This window comes from Micropterus salmoides, unplaced genomic scaffold (assembly GCF_014851395.1).
Source record: "Micropterus salmoides isolate LMB-PRFRI ecotype aquatic unplaced genomic scaffold, ASM1485139v1 Ms_hic_scaffold_8, whole genome shotgun sequence".
Lineage (NCBI taxonomy): Eukaryota > Metazoa > Chordata > Actinopteri > Centrarchiformes > Centrarchidae > Micropterus > Micropterus salmoides.
Window position 1 is genome coordinate 7,135,997 of NW_024044570.1, and position 27,673 is coordinate 7,163,669.

Consider the following 27,673-nt stretch of genomic DNA (forward strand, 5'->3'; position numbering starts at 1 on the left):
TGAGTTGTCATCTCACTTTATTTAATAACCTTAGACCCCCACCACTATAGGCTATTGCATAAAAAAAAAAAAAAAATCTTAAATCGTACAAAAATCAGTCACTCCGCAAAATGAGGTGAAACAGAAAATGTTGCAAACGGGATGCTTTCTTGAAAGCTGTACCTAGGTTTTTAGGGCAGACAGTTGATTCAATAGGTCATACATGTTTAACCCTGACATCGGCTCTGTTATTTCAAAGTGGAAAACATCTATGATCTGTTTTACATGTGTGAGTACACATATTGAAATTTAGTAGAAACAAAATAATGCACCATGAATTTAAAGCATACTGTCAGTGGTAAACAATAACATCTACAGCATTGGCAGTGCATATAAAAATAATAAATAACACTGGATACAAGTACATTGTAAATCTATGTACACAGCATTTCAGGGATAAACAAGCTCAATGCATAGCAGGCTCCTTAGTACCACCACAGTGCTCCTAACTTACAGTAATACAGTCTTCTTTCCTGTGATTCCACTATCAAAAATTGCACTGAGCAGATGCAAACGTTATTGCACTGTGAAGCAACTGAATAGAAAGGCTACTACAAAAACTTCAAAATGTGAAACATCCCAATGATATTTTAGTGCCAGGAAGCTAAAACAATGTCATCACTGTGGAGCAGGATGAAGGGGGAGATCTGTTTTCTGCGGTGAAAATTCACCCTGTGAAGTGGAAGGAATAAGGAACACATGATGAAGCCCAACGCTGAGGATGAGTGTGCGTCATTGTTGACCGTCACATAAAACGTGTGAAAACGATGTGTATCGGATAGTTTACCAAGAAAAGCAGGAAGAACATTCCTCTCTAATACGTCTGTAGTGTCTAAAGGATGGGAGACAGGGTTGGAGATGCGAGGAGGTAATGTGACAAAGGGAGTAAGATAAAAGTCTAGATGAGATCACAATGTAATTTTGAGGTGAAGGCAGCTGTGAGCACAGAGGCTGATGATGCAGTGGCAGGAAATGCCGAGTGAGATCAATAAAGATTAGAAGACGTTGCTGCAACAGAACTTAAGCTTGGTGTTCAGTGTGGAGGGTTATTTTGCTCTGTGTGGTTTGGGTTATTTTGAGGCTCACACTCTGCAGCTATCATCCTGCCTTGAGGAAATCTGGGGAACACGTCACTTCCTTTAATTGTCCATGATACAATCATTCTGTACACAGGAGCGAGTCACATTTAGTGAAAAAAAATCCAGTGATAAACAATGACTATACATGGAAAAACAAAACAAATATTTATAACTACTGCAGATTTACGATATGTGAAATCACATTCAGATGAAGCACACACATTGGCATCTACATCTGCCATAGGCTTTAAATAGATTATCCCAAATTGGCTTTGTGCTTATTGTTACATGAGTTTCATGTGCAGATTAACATTTCCCTTCTTTACAAGATTAGTGTTAAAACAACAGGACCATGCAGAGCGGCCTGCAAACACGTAATAAATCAATGGAATAAAATGACAATTGATTAAGAATACACATCTCTAAGGGGGGGAAATGCAGTCTCATCCCGGAGCATTAAAGAGCTCTATAAAAGTAGTCCAGCTATAAATTACAACAACGTCAATCACCACTTAATATGCGCTCAATCTCCTCTAGTCTCTTCAAGGCAGCTGCTCTTTTTTCCTCTATATCTTTAATCTCTTTAGTGGACTTACCCTTAGTCCGCTTGTCAGACTGGCTGCTGTCCAAAGACTCCGATTGGTCCACACCCACAGCTCCGAGGCTTTCTGCAGAGGATTTCCGCACATTCTTCTCATCCCCAGCCCCCTTTCCAACAGCATCAGCACCCCTCCCTTCCTCCTCACCCTCAGCAACCTCCTCCTCCGCCCCCTCCTGAACTCTCTTCAGCTTTTCCTCCTTTGCTGACATGGTAGCTCCCCCTGCTGAAGTAAGTGGTTGCCCTGCTGCGCTCATGGCAGCCATTTTACTTCGTACAATACTCAAGTGACGACGCACATACTCCTCGTTTGGTGCCAGGGCCAGTGTTTCCTCCAGGCAGCGCTCTGCCCGCGGAGGTCACGCTCCTCAAAGTAGACCACGCACAAGTTGTGCTTGCCTTGTACATTGGTGGGGTCCATGCGCAAAATGCGCTCAAAGCAGGCTTTAGCACCATGCGTGTCCTTCTTGTGGTTCATGAGGATGTCACCCTTCAGAATTAGGCCCTTGATGTGCTCTGGGTGGTGGCGCAGCAGCTCGTCCAACACAGGCAGTGCATCCATCTCGCGTTTTGACTGAGAGTAAAGCAATGCCAGGTTAAACAGGGCACTGCGGAAGCCGACCTGCAAACCAATGGCTTTACGCATCCACCTCTCAGCTGCTGCATTTTCATTGGCATCCATGGCCAGCATGCCGAGGTTAAAGTAACCATTGGCATCTTCAGGCTCCTCCTCCACATAGGTCAGGAAGCGACGGTTAGCCTCAGGCCAGAACTTTGGCTCACCTACCACAGACAGCAGACACATAACATGACAAAGGGATGGACGATATGGCCAAAAATACAGGCTAAAAAGTTTCATATCTTTCGATATCGATAATTATCACGATAAGTATCAAATTGTTATTTCTTTCGAGTTTCAAGGCTGATTTTTGCTCCTGAGTGAAAGTTGAAGAAACCTGATGGCTAATTGTGGTTTAAACACTTCAGGCCAAACGGTGGATCACTTCACAAATCTGAGGTAGACCATTCAAAACAATTCAGATAAAATCTTTGTCAACAAATATGCATGAGTAAAATTAAGTATAAGCTTTTTTAACTTGTGTACGATTGAAGTGAATAAAATCAAACATTTATTGAATATTTATTTAACATTTGTTATATTGGTATTGGAAAAAATATATCGCGATAATTATTGATTTTTTTGTTTTTTATTTTCCAGCTCTAATATGACATGTCATATACTTTTATAAGGGTCTGATGAGGCATCACCACTATGTAAAAAAAAAAAGGAAAAGAAAAAAAGAAAGAGGGGCAGTGAGTCAGAAAGTTGAACTTAACACAAGAGACATAAAGGAGAGTCTGTCTATCGTACTCCTGCCCTGCCTGTTGTTCAAAACCTTGAGAAATTTAAACTTCTCCGAAAGCAGCCTGCCTGCGTAATAGCTAGTTGCAGCTGGTACGATTCAGAAAAGTGACACGCAGTAAGGCTTTAACAAGTTGTACCAAATGTACCAAGTCATTTTTGTTAATTCTTTTAAGTTAAGGCATAATGTTGATAAATGTTATGAATGAAGCGCCAAACTATGCTGTACAGCTCTACAACACAGAGTAGAAGAAGTAGGAATGTGATGAATGAGAAGAAAATAATTTATTGTATGCCCTTTCCGCTTTCACACCTGTGTGAAACCTGGTCACCTGCTCCAAGAATAATGTTACACAGAAGAACTCAGCTCTCCAAACACTCAAAAAGAGTTTTCATTCTGTCTGCACATCAAAGGTTGACAGGCCACAGAGTCAAGCTGAGGTGAACGTGCTGGAAAGGGAAAACACACTGACAAGAAATATCGCTACCTTAACTCTTTGAATTTTGTTCAAACCACCCTACGTAAAACTAAATAGACCTGTCATTCATGATGTTTATAGCCTCAACAAAGTGCTCTTTACTGCAGTAACCTGCAGCAGGAATCTGCTGGTAGTAAAGTGCATAAACACTTTGGCAAGATTTACTAAAGAAAAAAAAACATGGGTGGAAAAGCCAACATTAACCGCCTGAACCTCCAGTCAAACCTGTTGGAAATATAACTGCTTATTAAATGTTTCTATTGTCACAGAGTTGATGAAGCATTACCTAACTGAAACTTGGCCATGAACTCATTGCAACACAAGGGCCCGTCATAAAAACCTGGTTACACCCTAAAGGTAATATCAGGTTATTTCCTTCGTTCATACCAGCTTGCATGAAAGCTTCAATAAATTCCAAGTAATGTTTTCCACAAGCCAAGTGTCAAAAAGCATTTATTCCAGCTGGAGACTGGATTAGATTTAAACTATTCACTTCCTCATTTCAGAACGGGCAGACAGAACTCACCAGACTCCTGCATTAGAAGTGCTGAGTTGAAGAGTGCCAGCTTGTGGCGTGGGTTGAGCTCCAGAGCGTGGTTGAAGTTTTTCAGGGCTTCTGATGGGTCCTTCATCTCAATGTTGACGATGGCAAGGTTGTACCACAGGTCAGCGTTGGTGCGGTCAAGCTCCAAGGCTCGGAGGTAGGCATCCCGGGCTTCTGTGGGCTTGTTCATCTTCAGCAGCAGCTCACCTCTAAGTCAAATACAATTCAGAGTCTTACTGGCAGTGCATCTTCAGCGTTAGCGAAAATGAAGATTCAGTGTGCTAGAGAAGAAAGCCAACAAAACTAAAAATGTGTCACTTTGTTGATAATTACAGTCAGCACTAGAGGTCTGCCTAATGTGTGCTCCCAAACAATCCAACAATCAATCAATTAAAAAAAAAAAAAAGAGTTAGTTTTCAATGATCTTAAAAATATAAAATGTTGTGGTAGGCCTTAGTTTGAAATTATTGTATTGTGTGTGGAAACAACGTAGGTTTATAAATCAAATATAAAAACCGTGCCTGCTGATGTAGGCTTGTTTGAAGTCTGGTCTCATGCTGATTGCTTGTCGGTAGAGCTGGTCAGCCTCCTCCAGCCTTGATTCGTTGGCCCGGATCAGATTGGCCAGGTTTATGTAAACGTTCAGATGATTAGGTGCCACACGTGTTGCATACTTCTTACCAGGAATAACCTGATGAGTGGTCAACAGAGAAGTCATTGGTCTAACTGCTTTGGTAACTTAGAAATACAGTGAATTCAAAAGATGGCAAGATCAACCCGAACATGTTGGACAGATTTTTCTTAACTGGCTTTGAGAGTAACAATTAAAAAAAAAAAAATCTTTTTAATTATACATTACCCAATTATGGGTAATGTACCTCGTAACTGTAAGCCTTCTGACTAACACCGCTCTCAGACCAGTTGGGAGCTGCCTCTTTAGATTTGAATTCCAACTAGTGCATGCCAATACTAGCCCTAATGACACATGCACACAATGGGTGTCTACCGGTAAAGATTTTGCAAAACCGTTTCCACAGTAGGAGCTCAGTGTTTCCCTGCCCTAATGGAACACCTGCCCCCCAAAAGAAATGAACAAAATGTGTTATCGAGGACGAGGCACGCAATCGCACGCACGCACATGCACACACGCACGCACACGGCGTGGAGCAGAGAGACATATGGTGTGGACGCTACTGGAGTTGACAACAACTCATTACTTTACATAATGCTGTAATTCAACCATGGTATTCTTTTTTCTTTTTTTCAACTGTGGTATTCTGTCAGGAGATGCAGTGACTTAAACCAACAGTTAGTAAGAAAAAGCGAAAGTAATATTTAGTTTGTTAAGCTATGAGCAGAGGAAACCTCCGCTAGCAACTAGGCTAATTTAAGTGTAAAATGATATAGGTTAATAATGGTGACTAGCAAAAAACAATAGTTTTGTCTATGAACCTTGACAGTTATACGTTCCTCGACCACCAAAGCAGTCAACCTAGGGGAAACTCTGCTTGGTGTCTCTGCTGTATAGCTGGGGCAGGCAATACACATCAGGGCTAAGATAACAAATCAGGATCTATTACTGTGATATTTACCGTTACCGAGATATATAAAAGGACATAGACTGTTACAGAAGGTTTTGGCCCACCCCTTATGTGACATGATGAAATACCTGTGGCATAAGGGATTTGGCAACCAAGTAGGCATCTTCTGCCTCTCTGGACTTGTTCAAGTTCTTGTAGGTTCTTCCAACATTCATGTGAGCACCAATGTCATCTGCAGAAACATTGTAGGAAGTAGGCCACAGTCAACATACGTTAGGGGTTAAATGTATTTGAACGTGTTTATACCACATTTCTTTGTTTTAACATTCCACAAACAAACTAAAATAAGTTTAAATAATGAGAAATAAGACCTTAAAGCTGTATCTAAGAGACATTTCTATAGCAGCCTTGAAGCAAATCCTTTTGGGAACCAGTTAGAAAACTAAGGGGTTGAAAGGGGTCAGTCAGGACAAGCAGAACTGATGCTTGATGATTAGCATAGCAGGAAATCCTCATCGCGTTAATGCGTTTACATTGATAATCTTGGGGAAACACTCTTGGGTGGTGAACCGGCAAAAGTGTTGAGGTCTCAGCTGATGATAGGCTTCCTGAAAACTGAGCTATGAAGCAAAACAGAAATGCTGGGAGACAGTCAACATACTGTAACTGCACATTTTATGTACTAAAATAACATACATTTAGTATAAATTTGCCATGTGCTTAACGTCATAAGTTCTTGGGCTATAGTTAATGGATTCATAAAGTTGGCTGTCTGTTTGGCATGTTTGGAGAGACGTTTCTGGAAAGTGAAATGATCAGATAAAAAAAAAAATACATAAACACAAAGCCCCATGGACTTGAAATTGAATTAGAAGTCAAGTCATTTTTTGGAAAGGTCAATTGTTAACTATATACACATTTAAGTATGTCTCCAACAGTCAGTTTCAAGGAAAACAAGAAACTGCATTAACAGCAGCTTTTAGTGATCATATGAACAATAGCCTTTGTTAGTCTGTTTCACGTAGTCACGTCTATACAGCAAGATTAAAAAGAGCTCAAAGCCTTAAAGAACACAGGGTGGAAACACTAACAGAAATACTTTACAATACATGAATATCCCTTGAATTTTGTAATAGTATAGTATAATGTGCAGTGATGCAAATATAATTACCCTTTCCACATTAAATAATTATACAGTGTTTGCTGCACTTGTAAGTATAAAGGTATGTAACAGGTAATCAAGAACCAGTTAAAAAGATTATTTGACATGGCCAAGCAGAATTTCTTTTATTGCATTGTTTCTATCACGTATGTAATAACTGACGAATGCCTGATTTATGTTTCTTACCTGGCTGGACGCGAGTGGCCTGGAGGAAATACTGCAGTGCCTTTGCGTAATTGTTTTGGTTCTCTAGAGCGTGGCCAACATTATTCCACAACTTTGCATTGTTCTTGTTCACCTGAAGAGGCAGACATTAAGCATCCATCCATCATTATTAAAGTCAACTGTTAGATGGTTTATTCAGACCTTTTATAACAAGGTGACAAAAGATTTGTTTTAACAGTGAAAAACTGCCAGGAAACACTGGCAAGGTGGGCCAAGATACTCCGACAAAGCTGCCTTAATTGTCTTTCCAGCTTACCTTCAGGGCAGAGGTGAAGAGTGTGTATTCTGACTCCCAGTCCCAATTCCTGTTGAAGGTTTTCGCTGCATGTGTTGTTAGTAGCACTGCAATTATCAACCAGGAAATCTTCTTCAAGTGTCTACAGAGGAAAATGTAAAGAGTTTTAAATGATATTGATTTGGTAATACAATAAATCAAAACTTAAAATTTTGAGAAGCTGATCATGTTGTGAGTAATAAAAGGGTGCAGTGTGTTCTTTAAATGAATAGATATGACTTTGTACATATGTAATAAGGTCTGTATTCTTGCGTAAATGGACAGGTTATAATATTTATTCCCTTACATTGACGGAGCTGCAGTAACACCATTATGGAAAAGCACTCACCGTTTATGTGACACAATCTTGAATCCATGCGCAACAAGAACACAGAAACCCATACTGGGAACATAAAGTACCCTCTCTGCCACAACAAAACCCACAGGGAAGAAGAGGTTAGACGCAGGAACAAAGGGTAGGACGATCAAAGACAGGGCCTGGAGGAGAAAGACAACATGACTTGAACCGTCTTGGTTAAACATGTGTGTCAATCATTCAGAAAATATTAAAATGATTCCACTAGGGCGGAAAAAACTTAGTCAATAAACCAATTAGTCAAACTATTTTCATATTCTAATACACAATTTCAGTCATTTTTAAATCAAAAATACCAAAAACTCTCTGGTTCCAGCTCAAATGAGGATGGAGATTTTCGGTCGGACAAAACAAGCAAGTTCTCAATGGAAATTAGAACTGGCTTATAAAAAAAACCTTCAATAGACAAAGGGATTAATCTATTAAATGAAACAATTAACTTTAGTTTTATCAATAATTCAAATAATCATGAGGTCCTATATTAAGCATACAATAAGCGCCTACATGCAATATCGACTGATGTTGTATCAGTTGTTAAATGAGATATGAGCAAAAGCTACAGACAGACTAAAATCAATCCATCCAAGCATGTCTAAAATCTGCTTGGCTGATGCCAAGAGATCTGATCCTCCTGCACAGGCTGGAGCCTGAGGGTTTGTCAGTCTTTATATATAATTTTCCTTCTGTAAGGGTAATCTCACATAGGGTGTCATGTTCGGGTAATTTTCTGAGCTAAAGTAAGCCGGAGCCTGAGACTCTCCAAAACTAACTCTTTAATAATGTGGACACACAGTGAATCTCTGTAGGTCTAGGAAGGATACATACTCCCCACCAGGATGTATGCATACTGCGGATTTGGTTTGGCATTACATTGTGTTCTCGCTCTGTACTGCTGATGCCTCTTTCTACCCGGCCGGGCATTAAAAAAAACTTGCTGTTTAAGACATCCTCAGTTTCCAGAAACCTTCACCATCAATAAGAGGTTGGTCCCAAGGGGTCTCCAACTGCTTCTTAACACATGGGATGGTTTAAGAGCAGAGGATTAACTCAGAGCAACTTATAAGCAGAATGAGTAGGATGTGTTGGTTGCAGTTTGTAAACACAACATTCAGAGTTGGCCCCCTTCCTCCCCGGCTCACAAACACTAAAAAACGAGGAGACAGGGCACTTATTATCACACTCTGGAACAATCTACCAGAGGACATCAGGCTTGCAGAGTCTGTTTCTGGTTTGATCTCAGTTCTTAAGATACATTTCTACAAATGTGTGATGCACATTTTATTTTAGATTGTCTTGTTTTATTTATAAATATTCACTGTGTGTGTTATACTTATTTTTATTCAACTTGCTTTAAATCACTTTGTTACCTGTATTGAAAAGTGATATATAAATAAAGCTATTATTATTATTATTATGAAGTATGAATGAAAATAATCATTAGTTGTAGCCCCAGCGCATACCCAGCAGCCACCGCAGGTAGGAAAAGGGACTTCGCAGTGAGTCCAGTGGACAACTGTTCTCTAAAACAATTTGGGACATGTGGGACAGCTGGCAGCCTTGCAGTAAAGCTAAGTAGGTTGATGTGGTATGATATTATTATGTAACATATTCCAAAATTCTCTTAGCAAACTAGAGTAAACACAAGAAAAGGTCATAATTCAGTTTATTTTGTCTTGATTTGTTGTCCCCTTTCCTAAACTGAAGCTAAGAGCAATACTGTGAGGAAGTTTACTGACCTTCAAGTAAGAGAGTCATGGGCCTGTTGCACAACAGATGCTAATTTGTTCCTGTGTGCCACAATGAATAATTGCCATTCATTCATTCATTCCTTCAAAGCTCAAATAAGAGCTTATGTTTTATTTCTCTTCATTTTTGCAGGCCGAAATTTCCTGTTTTTGTTTTTTTTACTTGACATGCTAAATAATAAAAAAAAGCTTATTTGATTATATTAATCAAGATGGTAAGACTGTTCTGCAATCCCACTTTTGTCTCAGCGTGCAATTAAACAATGTAATGTAGCATACGTCACAAGGATTATGTTACTAATAAAAAACAAAATGTGAAAAACAAAGTTGAGAACCCACACACTACAGTAATAAAATGAGGATCTAGCAAATGGTCAATTTTAGCATTTGCTGGTTAACACAAGGAACCGCTTAGGCTGATAGCTTTGATAAAGCCAGTTTCTTGCCCTTATGTGGCATGACACTTTTTTAAGGGTAAAAACACAACATTAGTTATTTCATTTGTGAACAATTTACATCCAACGGAGTTATTCACCCAATCTGAGGAGTTCAGAGTGATTAGTCCCATGTTAGTAATGGAGGAAAAATTGCCTAGCATGTGAGAGTTCCCGAGGGTAATCCACAAAAAATTGGAAGCCCTGTGTTTGCAAGCCCTCATTTGATTCACAAGGAGGAAATCTGAACAATGCAGAGACACTAAAATGTCTTTTCAATTTCAAATTTTTAGATATCTATATATTTATATATGTTTATGTTTATTGTTGTTGTGTGCCTAGGCCCCAAAAACAATTTTGTTTATGGGTATCTAAGACATACAAATCTCACTTTTTGCAAGCAGTGTTCTTCAAGTCTGGTTTATTATGGATTATGCACTGCAACTTTGACATGGATGGTGCTTTGTAGCTATGCTGCTTTTGCAACTTTGGTTGGGTATAAAGATGGTAGGTAGAGTGATGTTGTACTTAATTCAACAAACATCATTTTGTTGGCCATGTGTCCAAACAGTGTTATAGTGTCATGACTACAGCATGCTGTCCAATACAGCAGTCTGACCTCCGAATTGTGTTGAACATATGAAAATTGTGACCATACATATTATAACAAAGTACATTGTAATAATCTGACCAAACTTCCTCATACCATGATGACAGTCTTGGCAGAGCTGTGTCTGTAGCGCAGGCTGTGGTAAGCTAGCAGGGACAGAGAAGTGTAGAACACCAGGGTGGCCAGGTTACGGAGGTCTAGGAGTGACTCCACCAGAGGGATGGTGCCCATAGTCCAGTCGCAGCAGAGCTCAGAGGGATTCAGTAGAAGCCATGCATTCACAGGAAGTAGGTAGTTAAAAGTCAGTTGTCTAGTGGGAGTGGGGCTGACTGCTGCCGGGTTATCAAATCTACAAGAGAGGACAGAGAAGAAAAGTTAATTTTACAATAAAGCATGGAAGCAATAAAAATATTGGTAAAATGGTATACTGGCATGACATTTGTGAGGAAAAAAAACTAAGACTGCAGAAGAAAATAATAAAGACCTTTTATTTAAACTTGAATTTGAAGTCAACTTCAAAGCTGCAGACAATCTACAGTAAAATTAGTGATAAAAAAAGTGATCACAATAATCTTGTGTCACACTATAACAGCCACGTAGGCCCACTGTATCCCACATCTGATTTTTTTTTTGTCCTGGTTGAACAGCTGTATTCTGTAGATCTATAAAAACAAAAACTATTTACATCATCTAAATCTATCTATGCATCTTACGGTTTACATTTTCTAAACTTTACTTGAGTGTAAGATACCCTCATTCTCTCTGTTATCATGGTGAGCCCCCAAAGCTTTCCATAACAACCATAATCCCAACATCATTGGCTGGGAGATGAAATCTCATTGTTTTGCCCTTTCAAAAACCCTACAGTCTAGCTGTAGGGCTAAACCAGTACAGTTGTTCTCTATAATAAGGCTAAAGGGAAGGCCATGAGGCCTTCTAAAGTAAAAACATTATCATTATATGCATCATTAAATATGAGTGTGCTTAGCAAATTTCATTCAAATATTCCCATTAAATAAGATAAAAGAGATTCCTTGTGTAAAGTTTAGAGAATGTCCAAATTGGAAAGAGGTTATCCACTGGAGTGCTTATTATGTGTCTATATATCTAGTTAATTACATTGCAATCTGCCTATTTAAATGATTTGGGGTGCAACTGAAATTCGGCATGAACATAGTAGTAAAGGAAATGTTGGGTCAACAGAAACATTAGCACTTTATGATTAGCACTTTATCATGGACCAAATTGCTGGCCAAGGGTAAAGTCTGACGTGAAGGTGGTCTTCAAAGGCATTAGGAACCAGTGACTAGGGACAGTGAACATCTGTTTTAAAACTTCATGGGTTTTTGTCCAGTAGCTGTTATATTACACTTGATACCATTGTCAGATGAAGGTCAAGACAGTGTTTATCCTACAGTCACAAAGAACATGTTTTGTCTATACAGCTGCCAGAGACACCCGCACATCCTTTACTCACATTTCTTTTTGGGGTTTTAACGTAAGCACCTCCAGCCTGTATTTGTATGTAAACTGCTCTGGTACAGCAGGTAGTCCAAACTTGTTTTAGAGGGCCACTAATCACAACTGGGATATTGATAATCTAAATGTGCAATATTGTTATGGCTTGAACAAAGAAAAACTCTCAGACAATCTGGAGACATCTTTAGGATTAACTGCTAGAGGATTAGCACATCTAGGCTAATTGTCTGGAATTTTATCTTCGTGATCAAATGCCATTAGGTTGAGTCTATCTTAAATCCTGCACAGACCATTTCAAAATAGCCTGGACTCAATAAACTCTTATGGCTGGGAGGACAATGTAGAAGACCTAGCACGAGACAGCTAGATTTGTAAAGTCTCCAACTGAACCCCCTCCCATTTGTGTCAGAGTTTTTGATTAATTGACTACTGTTGGGGTGTAAAGAGAATTTAAAGTATAACAAAAGTTGCTTCTGTACCTATCTGTAACCCAATAGAATTAACATTTGGCCTTTGGCATAGTGTTTGTCTGTTGTTTTAGGAATCTTTAAAAACAGATCTTTATCTACATAAAACTAAACTGAAGAAACAGAATGTTTAGATGACAATGTCCTCATAAAGACAAGAATTTGGACATAAAAAAAAAAAAAACACTAGATTTTCTCTTTTTAAATTTAAGAGGATTAGAGGGAATAGCTTCACAGTTGTTTTCAGGTTGCTCTGGCTTTGGCCTTTGAACTCCCACACAACTGGTTGCTTTCAACATTTGAGATCAAGGAATTAGAGCTACAACTACAATGCAAATGTAAGTATGTTTAATACATATTTGATACAGAGCTCTACACCCTGCAAAATAGATGCAGGACTTTTAATCACAGCCATCAGCTACAGGAAGTCAGAAGCCATGGGAAGATTTTCTTCTTTAATCAAATAAAGACATTATGTAAACTATTACATAATCTGAAATAAATAAAGAACCAGACTAGTATAATGTGTTTATATAATCCTGCAATCTATTTACATTCAAATCATGACTGACTGTATTCCACTGCCCTTTAGTATCTACAAATGTCTTTTCTTTTAAGTGCAGATAAGATACAGCAGCTATTGAGCTAGACTGTTTAAATATTTTACTGCAAACACTCCACAACAAATTGAAATTTGAAAAAAATAAACGAGTATGTTTGATTTGTAAAATCAATTTCTGACAAACTAATAAAAACCCATGTAGTTGACAAACAGGAAGAAATTCCTTTAAAGGCTGTGTGACTGAAATGCAATTTAAGCAGCATTTTGCTGCCGCCAACTGGATAATGCATACTACCTGGTGAAGACAGGAAGCTGGGACTGGATGACTTGCACTCTGATGATGACGAGCAGCAGGGTGCTGATGATGAGGACAATGAGCTTCAGCAGAGTTTGCAAGACAGCATAGGGGAAACCATCTTTACCCTGCAGGACTTGCCGCAGTGTATCCAACAGCATGGGCAAGGTAAACTGAGAGTAGCAACAGGAGAAATACGGTTAGGAAGAGTCAACTGAACTCTACATTGTAAAGGGTTCCTACACACTTTGAAATTTAAATGCCACTTATTTTTTACACTTTCAATTTAAGTTTTTGATGTAAAACATTTTAAAATCTAGCTTTTCATTCCATTAAGGCTAGTTTAGGGCTTAGTGCTGATTTAATACCTGTCTGATGTGAGATTAAAATCCCTAATTCAGGTGGCAACTGCTTGTTAACACATCTCTCAATTTATGTTTAAGGCAAAGTCCATAACACAAAGTCAGCCATGCTTCGATGCTGCAGGCGTGACTAATAGAAACAACCAAGAGCCTTACCCCTTGTGCAACAAACACTTCATGGACACAGCAGATGCCGACTACAGTGATTCCCTGCTCCTTACACAAAGTTGCTGCAGCCACTAGAACAACTGTCAAAGCAATGGGAGCCCAAACTGAAAAAAGAAGAAACAGTATAGACAGATAAAAGACAACTTATAAACACACTTTTACAGTTAAATAAATAAATATAAGCCAGGCATTAAACTCCTGTCTTTGCCTTCATTGGTAGTGTGGGTCCCCGCGACCCTGTACGCAGGATAAGCGGTTGACGATGGATGGATGGTAGTGTGGGTGTTGTTAATCACAGAACATTATGGAAAATGCTGACAGAATAGTGGAATTTCATAATAAAAACAGAATCAACTGTAAAATGCAGGATCTCGTGGAATCTGACAAAATGTGGACACATTTATAAAAATCAGGGTTTCCCCTAGCATTATAAGCATTTTTTTACAGCACTTATTAATAGAAAAAGCTATACTGCTATGTTTTAGTGTCATTTACAGGTAAGCTGCTTCTGGTTTATTGGTATTTCACCAAGGGCGGGGCTCTCTCTCTCTCTCTCTCACACACACACACACACACACACACCGTCATATCAGACAGAGTCAATGTGCTAGCAAGAGCTCTTCACTTCAACAAACTCTCAAAAAGTGCAACGACATCAGCAGATGCAGACCATGAGCTCGCAGAAGACTGATCTGGTATTTTGTTACAAGACACGGACATGGTTGATATTTTACAAGTACAGAGCAGGTAAAGGAACAGTGAACACACCAGTTTCTATACGCTTTGTCATTAACAAGCCTCCTCATCAGGTCTACATATGAGTTCTGTGTCTTTCTGGCAACTTTATAAAACATACTGCTGAAGGAGAAAGTCAGTAGAGCGGACAGATACAGGAAGAGAGAAACAGAAAGCAATTGTATTCATCCACCACATGATTACAAAATGTTCTTAAATAGTGAAATAAAAATTACGGAACCTGGTTAGGAATTTAAACAGATTTCATAGGGCCCGATAACACAAACTGCACTTCCATGAACCCTACGTCCATCAGTGGCAATGGGGCAAGCTGACAGTTTCAAATACCTTGGAATCACATTGGACAATAAACTCACTTTTGACCCACACACCACTGATATCCACAAACGCTACCATACGCAGACTCAAAGCACTTTGTTGCCCCGACCTTCTGTTAAAGCCTTACAAAAGCATAATTCAACCCACAATACTCTACTGCTTCCCCTGTTTTCTTAGCATGCTGTCTGTCTCCAACACGAAGAAGTTGTCCCATATTATACACACTGCTTCAATCATTGGTTTCCAAACCCCCAACGTGATCTCACTATCAGAGCCATCACTCACATGGCACTCGACCCATTTTTCACTCTATTCATATCTGGGTGTAGAAACAGGACACTCAGATGAAAAAAAAAGAAAAAGGCACGTTTTAGTAGAAGTTTGGTCCCCCCTGTCATTGCGGTGTTAAATTCCATAGCTCACGAATCATAAGAACACACTATGTTTTTCTGTACAAATTTTTTGCCCCATCCTGATTTCTTCTATTTTTGCATATTTATCACACCGCCCATCACTGACTACCAATCAGGTTGCAGCATTTCAGGGATTACTAGGTCACTGAGTTAATAGCTATGTAAGATAGCTAACGAGCAGGTTTTCAATGAGAGGGGAGAGACTGTTCAAGAAGCTGCCTGTTGCTGTTTTGTGTGCGTGCAGCTATTAGTGCCACACCTTTTATCAGTAATAGTATGGTAGTGTTTCACACAGAATGACAGTGTAACTGTGGTGCGGGTGTGTGTGGGGGGGGTGCGTTCATCGATATTGACTACCAATAAGATGGGTTGACGGCGTTGTGTTGGACAGATTTGTGCAGCGGTGTTCCATGAGGGAGAGAGGGCGAGAGAGAGCGAGAGAGGGACAAGCGAGAGGAAGTGCTGCGCCAACACGCTACGGCGCTCTGCAGTCAAATACGATTTTAAATAGGTATAGTAAAAAAAAAAATATCGCACATCAATATGTGGTGGTCAGCGTTGATATTGTGGAGGGCCGCCACAAATAAATGAACGTATGGGAAACACTGTATGGTTTATTATCAGTTTAGAAAGGCTAATAATGTTTACTATGCTGTTCCTGTTGGTATAGTAGTTTAAATAAGAACATATTAATCTGTTTAGAGCAAACAGTTTAACAAATACTGCATTTATTCTATAACATATTTTTCATTGCTGCTAATAAGAGTAATGATAGAATTCATATATGTTCTCTTAAGTTGTCAATTAATTTGCTACTGATTATGTATATCTACCCATTGTGTAGATACCGAAATGTATTTACTTTGGCTGAATATTCTTGGTTTAAAGCTTTTTATCTGTTCTTTGTATAGGACCATACAGTAACCAACACGTGGATAAGTAGAATGTGTTGACTGGTGTGGTGACAGTACCGAACCAGAAATGTAAAGATTATAGAAGTTAAGAGTCTTTCTTTCACAATTTGGTCTTCAAACTAAACTGAATATAGAACAAAGACAACTCGAGTAAACACGAAATACATCATTTCATCTATTGAAGGAAAAAAAGTTATCAAACACCCATTATATATTACTTAATAACAGGTTAGGCCACCTTTAGCAGCAAAAAACTGCAAACACACACTTCCAATGACTGGATCACTGAAGGAATACTGGCCCACTCGTCTTCTACAGAATTGCTTTAATTCAGCCACAGAGGAGGGTTTTCAAGCACGAACTTCCCATTTAAGGTCCTACCACTGCATCTCAATTGGATTCAAATCAGGACTTTGACAAGGCCACTCTAGAGGTGGATCTGCTCTTGTGCTTTGAATTGTTGTCTTGCTGCAAACAGTCATCATATCATGGGGGTTGCTCCGCTTTAATCTTGAGAACCTGCAGAGCTGCAGTCTCTATTCACTAGTCATTGTAACTTACACTGTACATTTACAGCTAATCTAAGACTTAGCGTTGACCATTTTCTCTATGCTCTGCTCGCCTGCCATTCACCGGTCTTGAGTTGTGCATGCCCGCTGAGAATTGCATGCATGTCACAGTTCCTATTCTTTGTGTGTTTCATCAATGGTGATGATTGATTTGAATGTCCCACGTGGTGCACGCACAACTCGCACAACACTGACGCAGCTGGTGCTCTGTCTCTCTTCTTCTACCACAATCACCACGGCTCAACATTGTGATATCCGTCTGCTATGGGTGATGGACAACGGCATTGTCTATGGCCCAAACCTATTAAGAAGCTTCTTTCTTCTCATAATTTTATTTACAGCATTATTATGATATTTATATCATAATAGGCTGTATAATAACTTATTAAATCACACATTGAGTACCCCCATTTAGCCAAAATGGCTTGATTCTCGTTTCATAACGCCTCTGCTAAGATTCTATCAAAGCATCGAATCTTCGACTAATCAGCATCACCCCTGTAATAAAATAAAAATAATTTTGTACTGGCCTCTTCTTTAAGCTTGTCTTCAAAATAATACTTTATTATCTCAATGAAACAAATGTATACAGTATGTGACACAAAAGGGCAATTTATTATTTGGGCTGTTAAAAAATATTCTTGGCCGATGTGTCATAAATTGATTTCAGAAGGTGAGTGGTTGGCAAACAACCGTATGGTGCATTACTACCACCAACTTGAATGGAGTGTGGATCGGGAAATGCATATGCAAGGACCTCTTAAGTATGTCTGAGCAGGACATTCAACAGGACAGGCAGTAACAAAGCTTGATTGTGTCTAGTCTAAATGAACGCAATTATCAATATAATTTGGTTAATTGGTTGAATGAGTAACAAAGGGGGACAATTACTTTTTCATACAAGACTAGTTGGTGTTGGATAACCTTTATCCTTTAATAAATTAAATGATCATTTGAAAACTGTATGTTGTGCTTACTCAGGTATTAAATTTAGTTTGAAGATCTGAAACAATTAAGTGAGACATATGGAAAAGTAGATGAAATCGGGAAGGTTACAAATACTTTTTCATGGCACTGTAACAAAAAAAAAATGGGTAAAAGATTAGAACTCAATTGTTTTAATGTCAATATGGAAAACTGTGTCCCTGAGATTGTGACAGTTTGGTTTCCTACCTCTGTCTTTAATGTCTGCAAGAATGTCTTAATGGAAGGGCACGTATGGGTGACTAGCAGGATTGGACTGGTAATCTGGCACACCGGGAAAATGCCTGGTGGGCCGACAAACCTTTGGGGCTGGTGTAACGTAAATTATTTATTTATACAACTGTTTTTATAAAATGGGCCAACAATCAGCCTGTAAAGCATGGGCAGTGGCCCACTGGATAATATTCTACACCGACACTTGGCTGGCCGTATCACATCTCTTACTGGCCCTGCGCCCCCCGCCCTGTCTGTTTCTTGCGTTGCAGCCTCCCCCCAAAAGATTCTTCAGACGGAGGCCGCCAAATGAGCAAAAATAACCGATCTGTTTTCTTCCGGTGCAGCTGCAATACCCAACGTAGAGCAAGCACAGACACTTGAAGGAGTAAAGGAGAGCCATGGCCACTGCCAGGCAGAGGAGGAGGCATGAGACACCGAAGCAGAGGGACAGAGAGAGCAGGAGGAGTGTTGAGGTGAAGCAGTAAGCATGAAGTAGCTCAACCTGTAGGGAGGGAGCAGGAAGGTAGGGTCATTTACACTAGGGAAATTGGGGACATGTCCCCACCAATTTTTGAAATGGCAAATGTTGTCCACATCACTTTTAAAAAGCATCTGTTAAAAATGTTTTTAAAAAACTTGCACCAAGAAATGTTAATTAACAAATGAAAATGCTTTGAGAAAGATTTATTTGCACAATAAAAAAAACCTGCAACGCAATGTAAATGTAGAGGAAACATCTGCGTTTAGGGTAATGAAGCTAAAAAAAACTAAACAAGGTAGGCCTACTGACTACTACATTATATTCCATTATTTTTACATTTTTAATTATCAATTGCTACCTAAATTTTGTGTTTCCCTCAATATTAACAAAGACATTTCCACCAAATTGGTGCAGAAAATGTCTCCAGAATGCAGGAAATTAATTGTTTAATGTTCAAAGTCTTCTGGGGGACAAACCACCCAGACCCCCAATCATATTTCATCAATAAATATTTTTTGTAAATACTATGAAAATATTTTCATGTCATGTTCTCAAGACCCTAATCTAATTTGGTAGGGTGTGTGCAATGCCATAGTGACAATAATGATGATTACTTCAATTAAAGTAAATGATTATACCATAATCATAACGCTATCATAAAGTGAGACTGTCACTTCTGCTGGTGATCGCTGACTGTCATACAGTGCAGCATGAACTATTTGACATTGTTTTTGGAGCATAGTTTCCTAATGCAGTCTTAACTTCGGCTAACTGTCCTAATGGCTGAGGTGAGGTTATTTCCCACGCTGCTGTGAAAATGACTTGTAGGCTACTTGTACTTGAGTATGAGTTGTGTACTCCTTGGACACTGACCGATTGTAGTGGGCCTCAGGAACCCAAAATGCCAGGGCCTATTTCTATCCCAGTCCAGCCCTGGTGACTGGTGGTGAATGATATGCAATAAAACCCAAAACAAGCAAATAAACTATGATTTTTGCTAGGGTCTACCCTGAACAAGCATGTTCATTTATGTCTGGAGAATAGGTAGGGGCATCTCTGTAGCGCCACAACCAGAATAAGAATCAGAACGATCTTTATTGTGTTTTACACATGAGGAATTTGCTTTCGTGATAAGGTGCTACACATAGACAAACATACAGTTTGACTTAGTCATACTGCGATTTTGATAATATTTTGATTACAGCCCTACATGGGAAATAATTGCGAGATAAGTGCGAGACTAGCAAAGTACATTAAACTCACCAATGGAGTGATCTGCACCTGTTGATTTTGTGTAGGCCAGGAAAGCTGCCAGGAGGAAGATTGAAGAAAGAAGTTCAGCTCTGCCAACCACACCTGTGACCTGATGATAAAAGTGACAGCAGTCAGTACAGTGGCCCATCCATACTGATGTATTTATTATTTGTTCATTTTAAGTTTCACTGACGTGCAGAAATTTAAAAGTCTACCAAAATAGTGCATGTTCAATTATACATATTGAAATTATTCCTTTCCTGATTAGAAGGTACTTCATGAATACCATGCTGTTTTGCCATGGATTCTCAGGTATCAAAGAGGTCAGAGCTTCCCACCAGCACATGACCCTCCATCCCCAGGGGTCAACAACAACCTCAAATAAATCCTCAACCTGTAGGAAACTGTCAGTGACAGAAGTGTAGCAGCAGATCCCACAATAGGATAAATTAGGGCCACTGTAGGTATAAAAAAAAAGTTGTAATAATAATTACGGAGCTGGGGGAGGGGGTAATAGTTGGTGAAGAACCCAGAATTTGCAGTCATAAATTTACACGAAAAAGTTTGGATATTCTCTGAGATTAAATGCAGAAATTTATAAAGGACTAAGATATGACACATGCTTTCAAGTGGCTGTGTCCCTCATATCTGCTTAACTGTCTGAAAGCTCCATCTCTTATGTCAGCACTGACACTTACGTATAATTAACTCTTAAAATGCACTTTTATAGTCTAGCCTCCCTGTCATCCTTTATCATACCTTCCCACACCATTTGTCTAAATAAAGATTATTATTATTAATGAAAATAATTCCCCTCCCCATACATTCACCACTTACTTTAATCTTGGAGTGTTTTCGTATTACCCCTCTCCCACAGCTCCGTAATTATTATTCAGTTTTTGTTTTGTTTCTAACTGTAATGGCCTAATACGTGGTTGTATATTCCTGAAACACCTCAAATTAAAAAATACAGAGTAACGCTGTGTCTAAAAATGGCTTTAACCAGTATTCACACATTTATGACCTTAAATCCAGCTATGGAAACAGCAGTCTCTCTGACAACGTCTGTCATTTGTGTAAATGATGACTGCCCTCGTGTGGAAGAAATAACATTCTTACACCAAAGAGTTCTTAGAAATAGACATACCCTAAAACCACACATACAGCCCCACAAAGGGTTTTACAGAGCACTTTACAAAAGAAGAGTTGTGACAAGTAGGCATAAACATCAAGATTCACAGAAGGCTCATGCATCGTGCTCTCACTGGCCTGTTAATTGTCAATTGGTGACAGGAAATAATTCACTGGCTGCCCATTTGGCTGCAACTAGTAACTATATCACTGTGTCCTTTGAATGCTGTGGCCTGTAGAAAACCTACCGCTAACTTTATCGGGCAACCACACTACTGCATTAGCTCACTTAAAAAGGTGGCAAATTTTTTTATGTAGGGACCATTTTGCTACAAGGATACTAGGGAAACATGTATGCCCCTGTGCTACATTCCCTGTTTTAGTGTATTTACAGCGATTTCTGTTAAACATAAAGAATGAAAGTAAAGGACTGCAACAGGGAGCTCCTCCACACTAACGCACACACAGCGAAGTCAATGGACAGCGGGGCAGAGAGACCAAGGTGAGGACAGTGAAGTCAACCAGGTGAAGTAAATATAACTTGAAGATTATGCTTGTTACTGAACGTGCAATAAAACCTTAGATTAAAAAGCCAATATGTTATCAATACACCAGTTCAACAAGCACAAACATGTGGAAAGCAATATTTTGATCTGCTATGTCTGCGGTCTCTCATCCCCCGCTGCTTTGTTTTACCCAAGCACAGCGCGCTAGCTCAGCTAAGAGCGAATTGTTACAAACAAGCTAACTCCTCCTACAATCTAACACATTCTTGTAAACTTGGCTGCTGGCTGACAAAACCAGCCCCTCCTCTCTCTACAAAAAGTACTTGCTGGCAGTGAATAACATCAGCAGCAGAGGGAGGAGGACAGGACAGGAGGAATGGCTGATACGGACTGATGTCTGTGTTCTTCATTCATTCTAAACTTCATTCGCTATTCTGATGTCATGAATATTAATTATTTTACTGACATTTCCAGTGAGCTATTATTGAGTTCATACAGTAACTTTTTAAACATTACAGTTGTTGTTCTAGAAACATTTAGTTATATTTAAAATATATGATTCTAATCATCTATATTCTTCTTTTAAACATAAAAAAACAATTTAGTAAGCAAAAAGAACCAATAAGAGTATCAACAAGGAACCGAATCGATAAGGAGTGTTGATAAGAGCAGTAGTGTCGATAAAATCCGAATGATACCCAACATTAGGCTAACTATGGTTAGCTCAATTTGGCTGAATTACTCAATGAGTGTGTTCCCCCAGTGCCATTTTAAAAACTTAAGATACTGTTTTGGAGTACACTAAATAATTTATATTTGAAAATACTTGGAGATACTAAAAAAAAAAAAAAAAAAAAAAAGAAAACAACAGAAGGCTCCATTCAAAAACCAAAAAACACACTGAGAAAGACATGGGAACGCACAAGGACTCTTTGTACACACTTATCATGAAGGGACCTTCAGTGCTTGGAGCATAACTCAAAAACAAATGATCTGTTCAGAGAAAGATTCCAGACGACGATAACACGAAGGGCATTTGCTGGACTAACTCTAAGGGCTCATTTGTGAGGCAAATTGTTTCCATTCAAGAAGTCTGGGAGACTCTGCATAGATTAGAGAACACTATGAGGAAGATTGGCGCAGTGGTGCATGCTGTGTAACAGTAGCACTACACCCCAAGAGTGTTTTCTTTGTTTTTCTACTCTGGTCAGGGCCTGTCTGGTCATCAGTTCAGCTATGTTGAATAGGATAAATTACATGTCCTAATTAGGGAAGAGGCTTTTCAGACAGGCTCTATAGAAGAAAATGAGATCACATTCAAATGATATATAATAAGCTAAAGGTTTTTGGTTCAATAAACTTTGTGGTCCTCATAACATTCATGATAAATGGCTGTAAGAACTACCTTTAAATTTCAAAAACAATTTTAAAAGATTTGAATGCAGCACAAAAGATTGTCTGTAGTCAGAAGAAAAGGCCTGTTAATCAATGATATAAAATACCATGCATGTTAACACAGTCCACAACAGGGGAGAGGATGTCTTGGATAAGATAAGGTCACACCCTGAGCAGGCCACGAGGGGCAGGGACTAACAATATGCTATGCTGACGGTTTTTACACATTCTTTTTTTTAAAAATCATATGAAAACAATGTGATTTTGATGGAGCTTATTCAGCTCTAAAGGTGGGTGTGATTGTGTGGAGTAAGGCCACAGAAGCGGTGTTCAGAAGCGCCAAACCTGAGGCATTTCCCGAATATGATGTCACACCCTGCAGACAGAACTGGTGGGCATGTCGGAACTATACTGAGGTGGTGATGTTATAGCAGCGATGTAAGCTGCAGAGATGTGATTTCCTAATGCACCTCCCCTGTACAGTATGTACATATACACATGGCTTATACACTACATATTAACAGAAGCAGCCAAGAGTTCTGACCTGACGTATTGGCTCTTATATTGTGGTTGCAGTTAATGACACTGTTGTTACTCTGTTTGATTATATAGTACATATAACATAGAACATATATACCTGTGAACTAATCTTGGCATGTTGTTTTGGAGGCATTTTACACAATATATACAGGAGAATGGCACACTCGTAATGCTTTGTGTGGACGATGCTACTGCAAGACCACAATCTGCTAATATACTGCTTCAGCTTTTCCCCATCCCCACTGGGCTTTTCCAGTGTGATGGGCCATCATCTGGAGAAGGAGCTTCAATTTTGAAAGGGGCCTCCCTTCCTTGAGGATAAATGCTGGGTATTTCTTGCCAACAACTGAAGAAGTCATTTAAAGACCCCATAAATTGGGTACTTCAACTTGAACTAAAAAAAAAGAAAAAAAAAAAAAGAAAAGAAATGAAATGCTACTTCCAAGAAAACAGTGTCTCTTCAGTGGTGACCTCATGCTGCACTGGTGAGCATATCTGAAAACCAATAAGCATCACTAATTAATTTCTATCCATTACTAATAGCCCATTCATACACACCGGAAACTGATCACTCAACAGGACATCACATTAAAGGAGACCTATTATGCTTATTTTCAACTCAATAGTTTAATTATGGGACTCCTCTAGAGTAGCTCTGCATGAGCCAAAGTTTATTCAAATCTCGAATTATCTCCTTTAAAGGGTGACTTTCGAGGGACAGCACCATTGACTGAAATGAAGCCAAAACAGCTGGATTGCCCCCTGGTGCCTGGCTGTAGTATAGGTCATAAACCCTGCCCCCTCCACATTAGCGGGAGACACATGGGTTAAAAAATAAATAAATAAATAATAAATTCATAGTACACGTCAAATACATTTTTCCCAAAGATCATTTTAGATAGTTTTCATGACAGTAATGTAGGACTCTACAATGCGAGTATTTCAATTGCATATGCCCCTAAAAACAGATACGTGCGAATGGGGAAAATTATTTATGAACACAGTGTGTGAGTAAAGACTACAATCCACCGTAATCTTTCTTCAGCTTTCAAAATGTTGAACTTGTTATACATGAATGGTTATGATTACTGACAAATCAGTACTTAGCATTAAAAAGTTAGAGACTAACAACCATGTGGGCCATTTTTCTTGAGAGAGAGAGAGAGAGAGATTATACAAACAGAGTACTATTAAATTAACATTATAGGTTTTATTTAATGTTATTATATTATACTAATACACTAATTTATACTAGTTACTCATCCTGGTTGTGGATAGTGCATCTGCAGTGGACAGATATAGATTTAGCAAGAACCAGAATGCCACTGCGTCAATTTGTGGTCCTTCTAGCCAGGCTCCTCATAACAGCAACAGGTTCTATTTTACTTAAGTTCTTATTATAAATATTTTTTAGTAACCCACAGCACATAAAGTATGTTGTGGATTGTGAAGGTGTATTGTGTATTTGTTCCTGGTTCCTGGCTACTACAGGCCCCACAATCCACAAGCCGCACCAATCCCAGTAGAGATTTCATTGATGAGTGTTTGTATTCATTGCGGTGTTTCCCATTGATTAACGAGACCATAGCGGCTCGCCACAGTCTTAATTTGCTCTGCCATAGTTTCAAAATGAAATGAAAATATTTTTACACATCTCATAATAACATTTCAGACCTCTAACGTTGTGTTTTGGGTGCGCTGCTCGACGGTGTTGTAAGATCGCATGCTCACACACTTTGGCATCCGACTCGAGACAACCACTTTTCTTTTGAGGTGACTACGGTAACATTAACAGTCTGTTTCTTTCACTCGTTTGTAAGTTAAGCTAGCTGTGCCTAAATTTGGAGTGCACACGTATTCAACCTTAATGATAAATCCACTGAAACGGACCAGTACAAGCTGACATGCAGGTTAGCGACTTTATCCTGTCATTTTCTCTCTTTACAAGTGTTGCAGTATGAGGGTCCTACCTGAAGAGAGGCTATTAGGTATTCATGTTACGCGATACGAGAACCACATACAACATAATTTATCAAATTGGGTAGGACTAAATTTAACGCAAGGATACACATGTGACAACGCCCGTTTTTTTTCACCGTGCTCCTAAATTATTGTACTCCTTGGAAAAAAGGTTAGCATAGAGACCTGTCATGGATAGTCATGTGTAAATTTTACTGATAAGTTCAGTTTTAATTAGTTTGATCTGATGCTATAAACAGAGGGTTTCACGTCATGATTTACAGCTGAGCCCAGCTCGTGAATTGAGTTGGTCAGATGAAAACAATAAATGCCGCTGGAGTGGAATGTTTCTGAGGTCCGTGCCTCACTGATTACTGTACAAAAATACATAATTTTTATAACTTTATTTATTGATTTTGGTGAAACTAGATCAAATTCTATGGATAGATTATTTTCTGGTTATCCCTCTGACGTCCTCTGCCTCAACTCTCTGTGATTTAAGGTCTTTCCAGATGTACAGTCAGTTCTAAAGTTACTGCCAACTGTTACATCAGCTGTAGTTAGCTAAGTTATCAATGCAGCTATTCCCTATTAGCTAATAGGACCTGCATGGCTAATTGACCTAACTACTTCACTGTCAAGTAAAGGCATCTGTCCATTAAGAAACTAACTGTCCTTCACAACTGAAAAAGCACTTTCTGCTATACATATGGAATACTCTCCAAAAACTTAAAAAGTGGTCCTGAGCAGAATGGTCAAATAACTTGAGACTGAGCGGGTGGATGGGCGCTACTTCGTGCCTACATAAGTTGCCTTCACCCAGTAAATGTTCACTTACAGCTTCCGTGTGGATGGGGTGCACAGCAAACAGCAACGCTGCTACCAAGCCGGAAGTCTTGTCCAGGAACAATCGGCACACTCGCAGGAAAAGCACACACACTACGGCGTGTAAAATAACATTAAGCAGATGGTAGGAAGCGGCGCTCAGCTCACTGAAGAGGTAGTTCAGTCGGAAGGTGAATACGGTCAAGGGTCGGTAAGATTTGTGGCTCCGCTCCTGTAGTTACACACAACATATACACAATATATATTCTGTAAAATACACATCAGTTGAGAGACATTAAAAGGCTGACAAATGTGCTTTCAAAGTGTTTTCGATGCTTTAAATAAATAAAATTATGATGATGAATGACTCTTCAAATAAGTTAACAGAAGGAGGTTGCAATTGAATTCCTCAATGTTTGGATGGACAAATACAGATTTAATTGACATAAATAATACTGCTTACCTCAGCCATAGGGGTTCCCCAGAAGTCATTGAGGAATAGGTTGCGGAGTGGGGTTGAAGGCCGCAGGTCCTTGTTGTCAAGGATTGCTGAGACATCATCAAACACAAAGCCGCACGACAGACTGTTCCAGTAACATCCTACCACCAGTCCAGTCAAAAGTAAAATCTCCTTCCATGACACGACAGCCATGGCTAACCAAAGCCGTCATTGATCACTGTACAGGAAAACAAAGAGGTCATGACATACATCAAAATTAGCTGACATCACGATGTGCAACATGAACCTTGTCTTGATTTTCTGATTGAACTTCCATTTTGAAAGCAACAATTCAATAACAACAACAATACAACTCAGCAAAGGACTTGGTGTGGTAGCTTTATAAATCAACCTTATCCACTAAGTCACATAGGTTTTATACCAAAAAATGACATTTCTTCTTATGCTGCTTCCTTGCCACAGCACTCACTCACCGTTGTGGCGATTTAAAATATATGGTGGCAATATTATCTCTCACATTTACCACCCTGTTTTGCTGATTTAGATGTGGATTATTCCAGACTCAAATTTGGTAACATAGCCTAACATCTAAATTACCGTAAGTAAATCAAACTACGGGCAGGGATATTAGTTCGCACACTGAACAGTCCGGCAACCGGTAACTTAACAGTTACAGTGACAGCTGGCTGCAAAAGCAATTGAGAGTGGACATTAACAGCAATCTAAAACCAGTGCAAGCTAGTATTACCCTCCTTAAATAGCTATCTAATGGCATGCGTTGGTTAAATGAATAAAATCACCATTGCTATCGCTCAATCGCGGCAATATAGAAGTACAAAAAGCCCCAAACAACATGTTCTGACGATTTCAGACTGTTAACGTTAATGCTAACTTAGCAGCTAATGTTAACTAGCTTGATACTATTCGTTATTTCGGATTAAGTGGTCGCAGATGTATTTTTAAGTATTTCTTAAATTTCCAACCTACCGTGTCTATAACAGGGCAGATGGGTGACTGCAGAGGTGATGTTAAAAACTTGGAATGGTTACACATACGGAGTGCACAATTCAGCAAGCGGAATTCAACTTATGAAAGCTAGCTAACTAGCTAGCTTCACGGCTTCATCACTATCACTTCCGGCGCAGAGGTG

The 27,673-nt window shown here is 39.2% G+C and overlaps 1 protein-coding gene across 1 annotated transcript; it reads right to left on the reverse strand.

Annotated features, from left to right (window-relative positions):
* tmtc3 (transmembrane O-mannosyltransferase targeting cadherins 3) lies at positions 1-27,651 on the reverse strand. The gene is given in 15 exon segments (XM_038705907.1): positions 1-2,071; positions 2,074-2,499; positions 4,085-4,311; positions 4,624-4,793; positions 5,772-5,875; positions 6,992-7,103; positions 7,287-7,407; positions 7,654-7,802; positions 10,566-10,818; positions 13,273-13,445; positions 13,791-13,906; positions 19,717-19,816; positions 26,077-26,295; positions 26,527-26,740; positions 27,511-27,651. Coding segments are annotated over 14 exon segments (2,811 nt in total). The 5' UTR covers positions 26,716-26,740; positions 27,511-27,651; the 3' UTR covers positions 1-1,619.
* Positions 27,652-27,673: the final 22 nt, after the last annotated feature.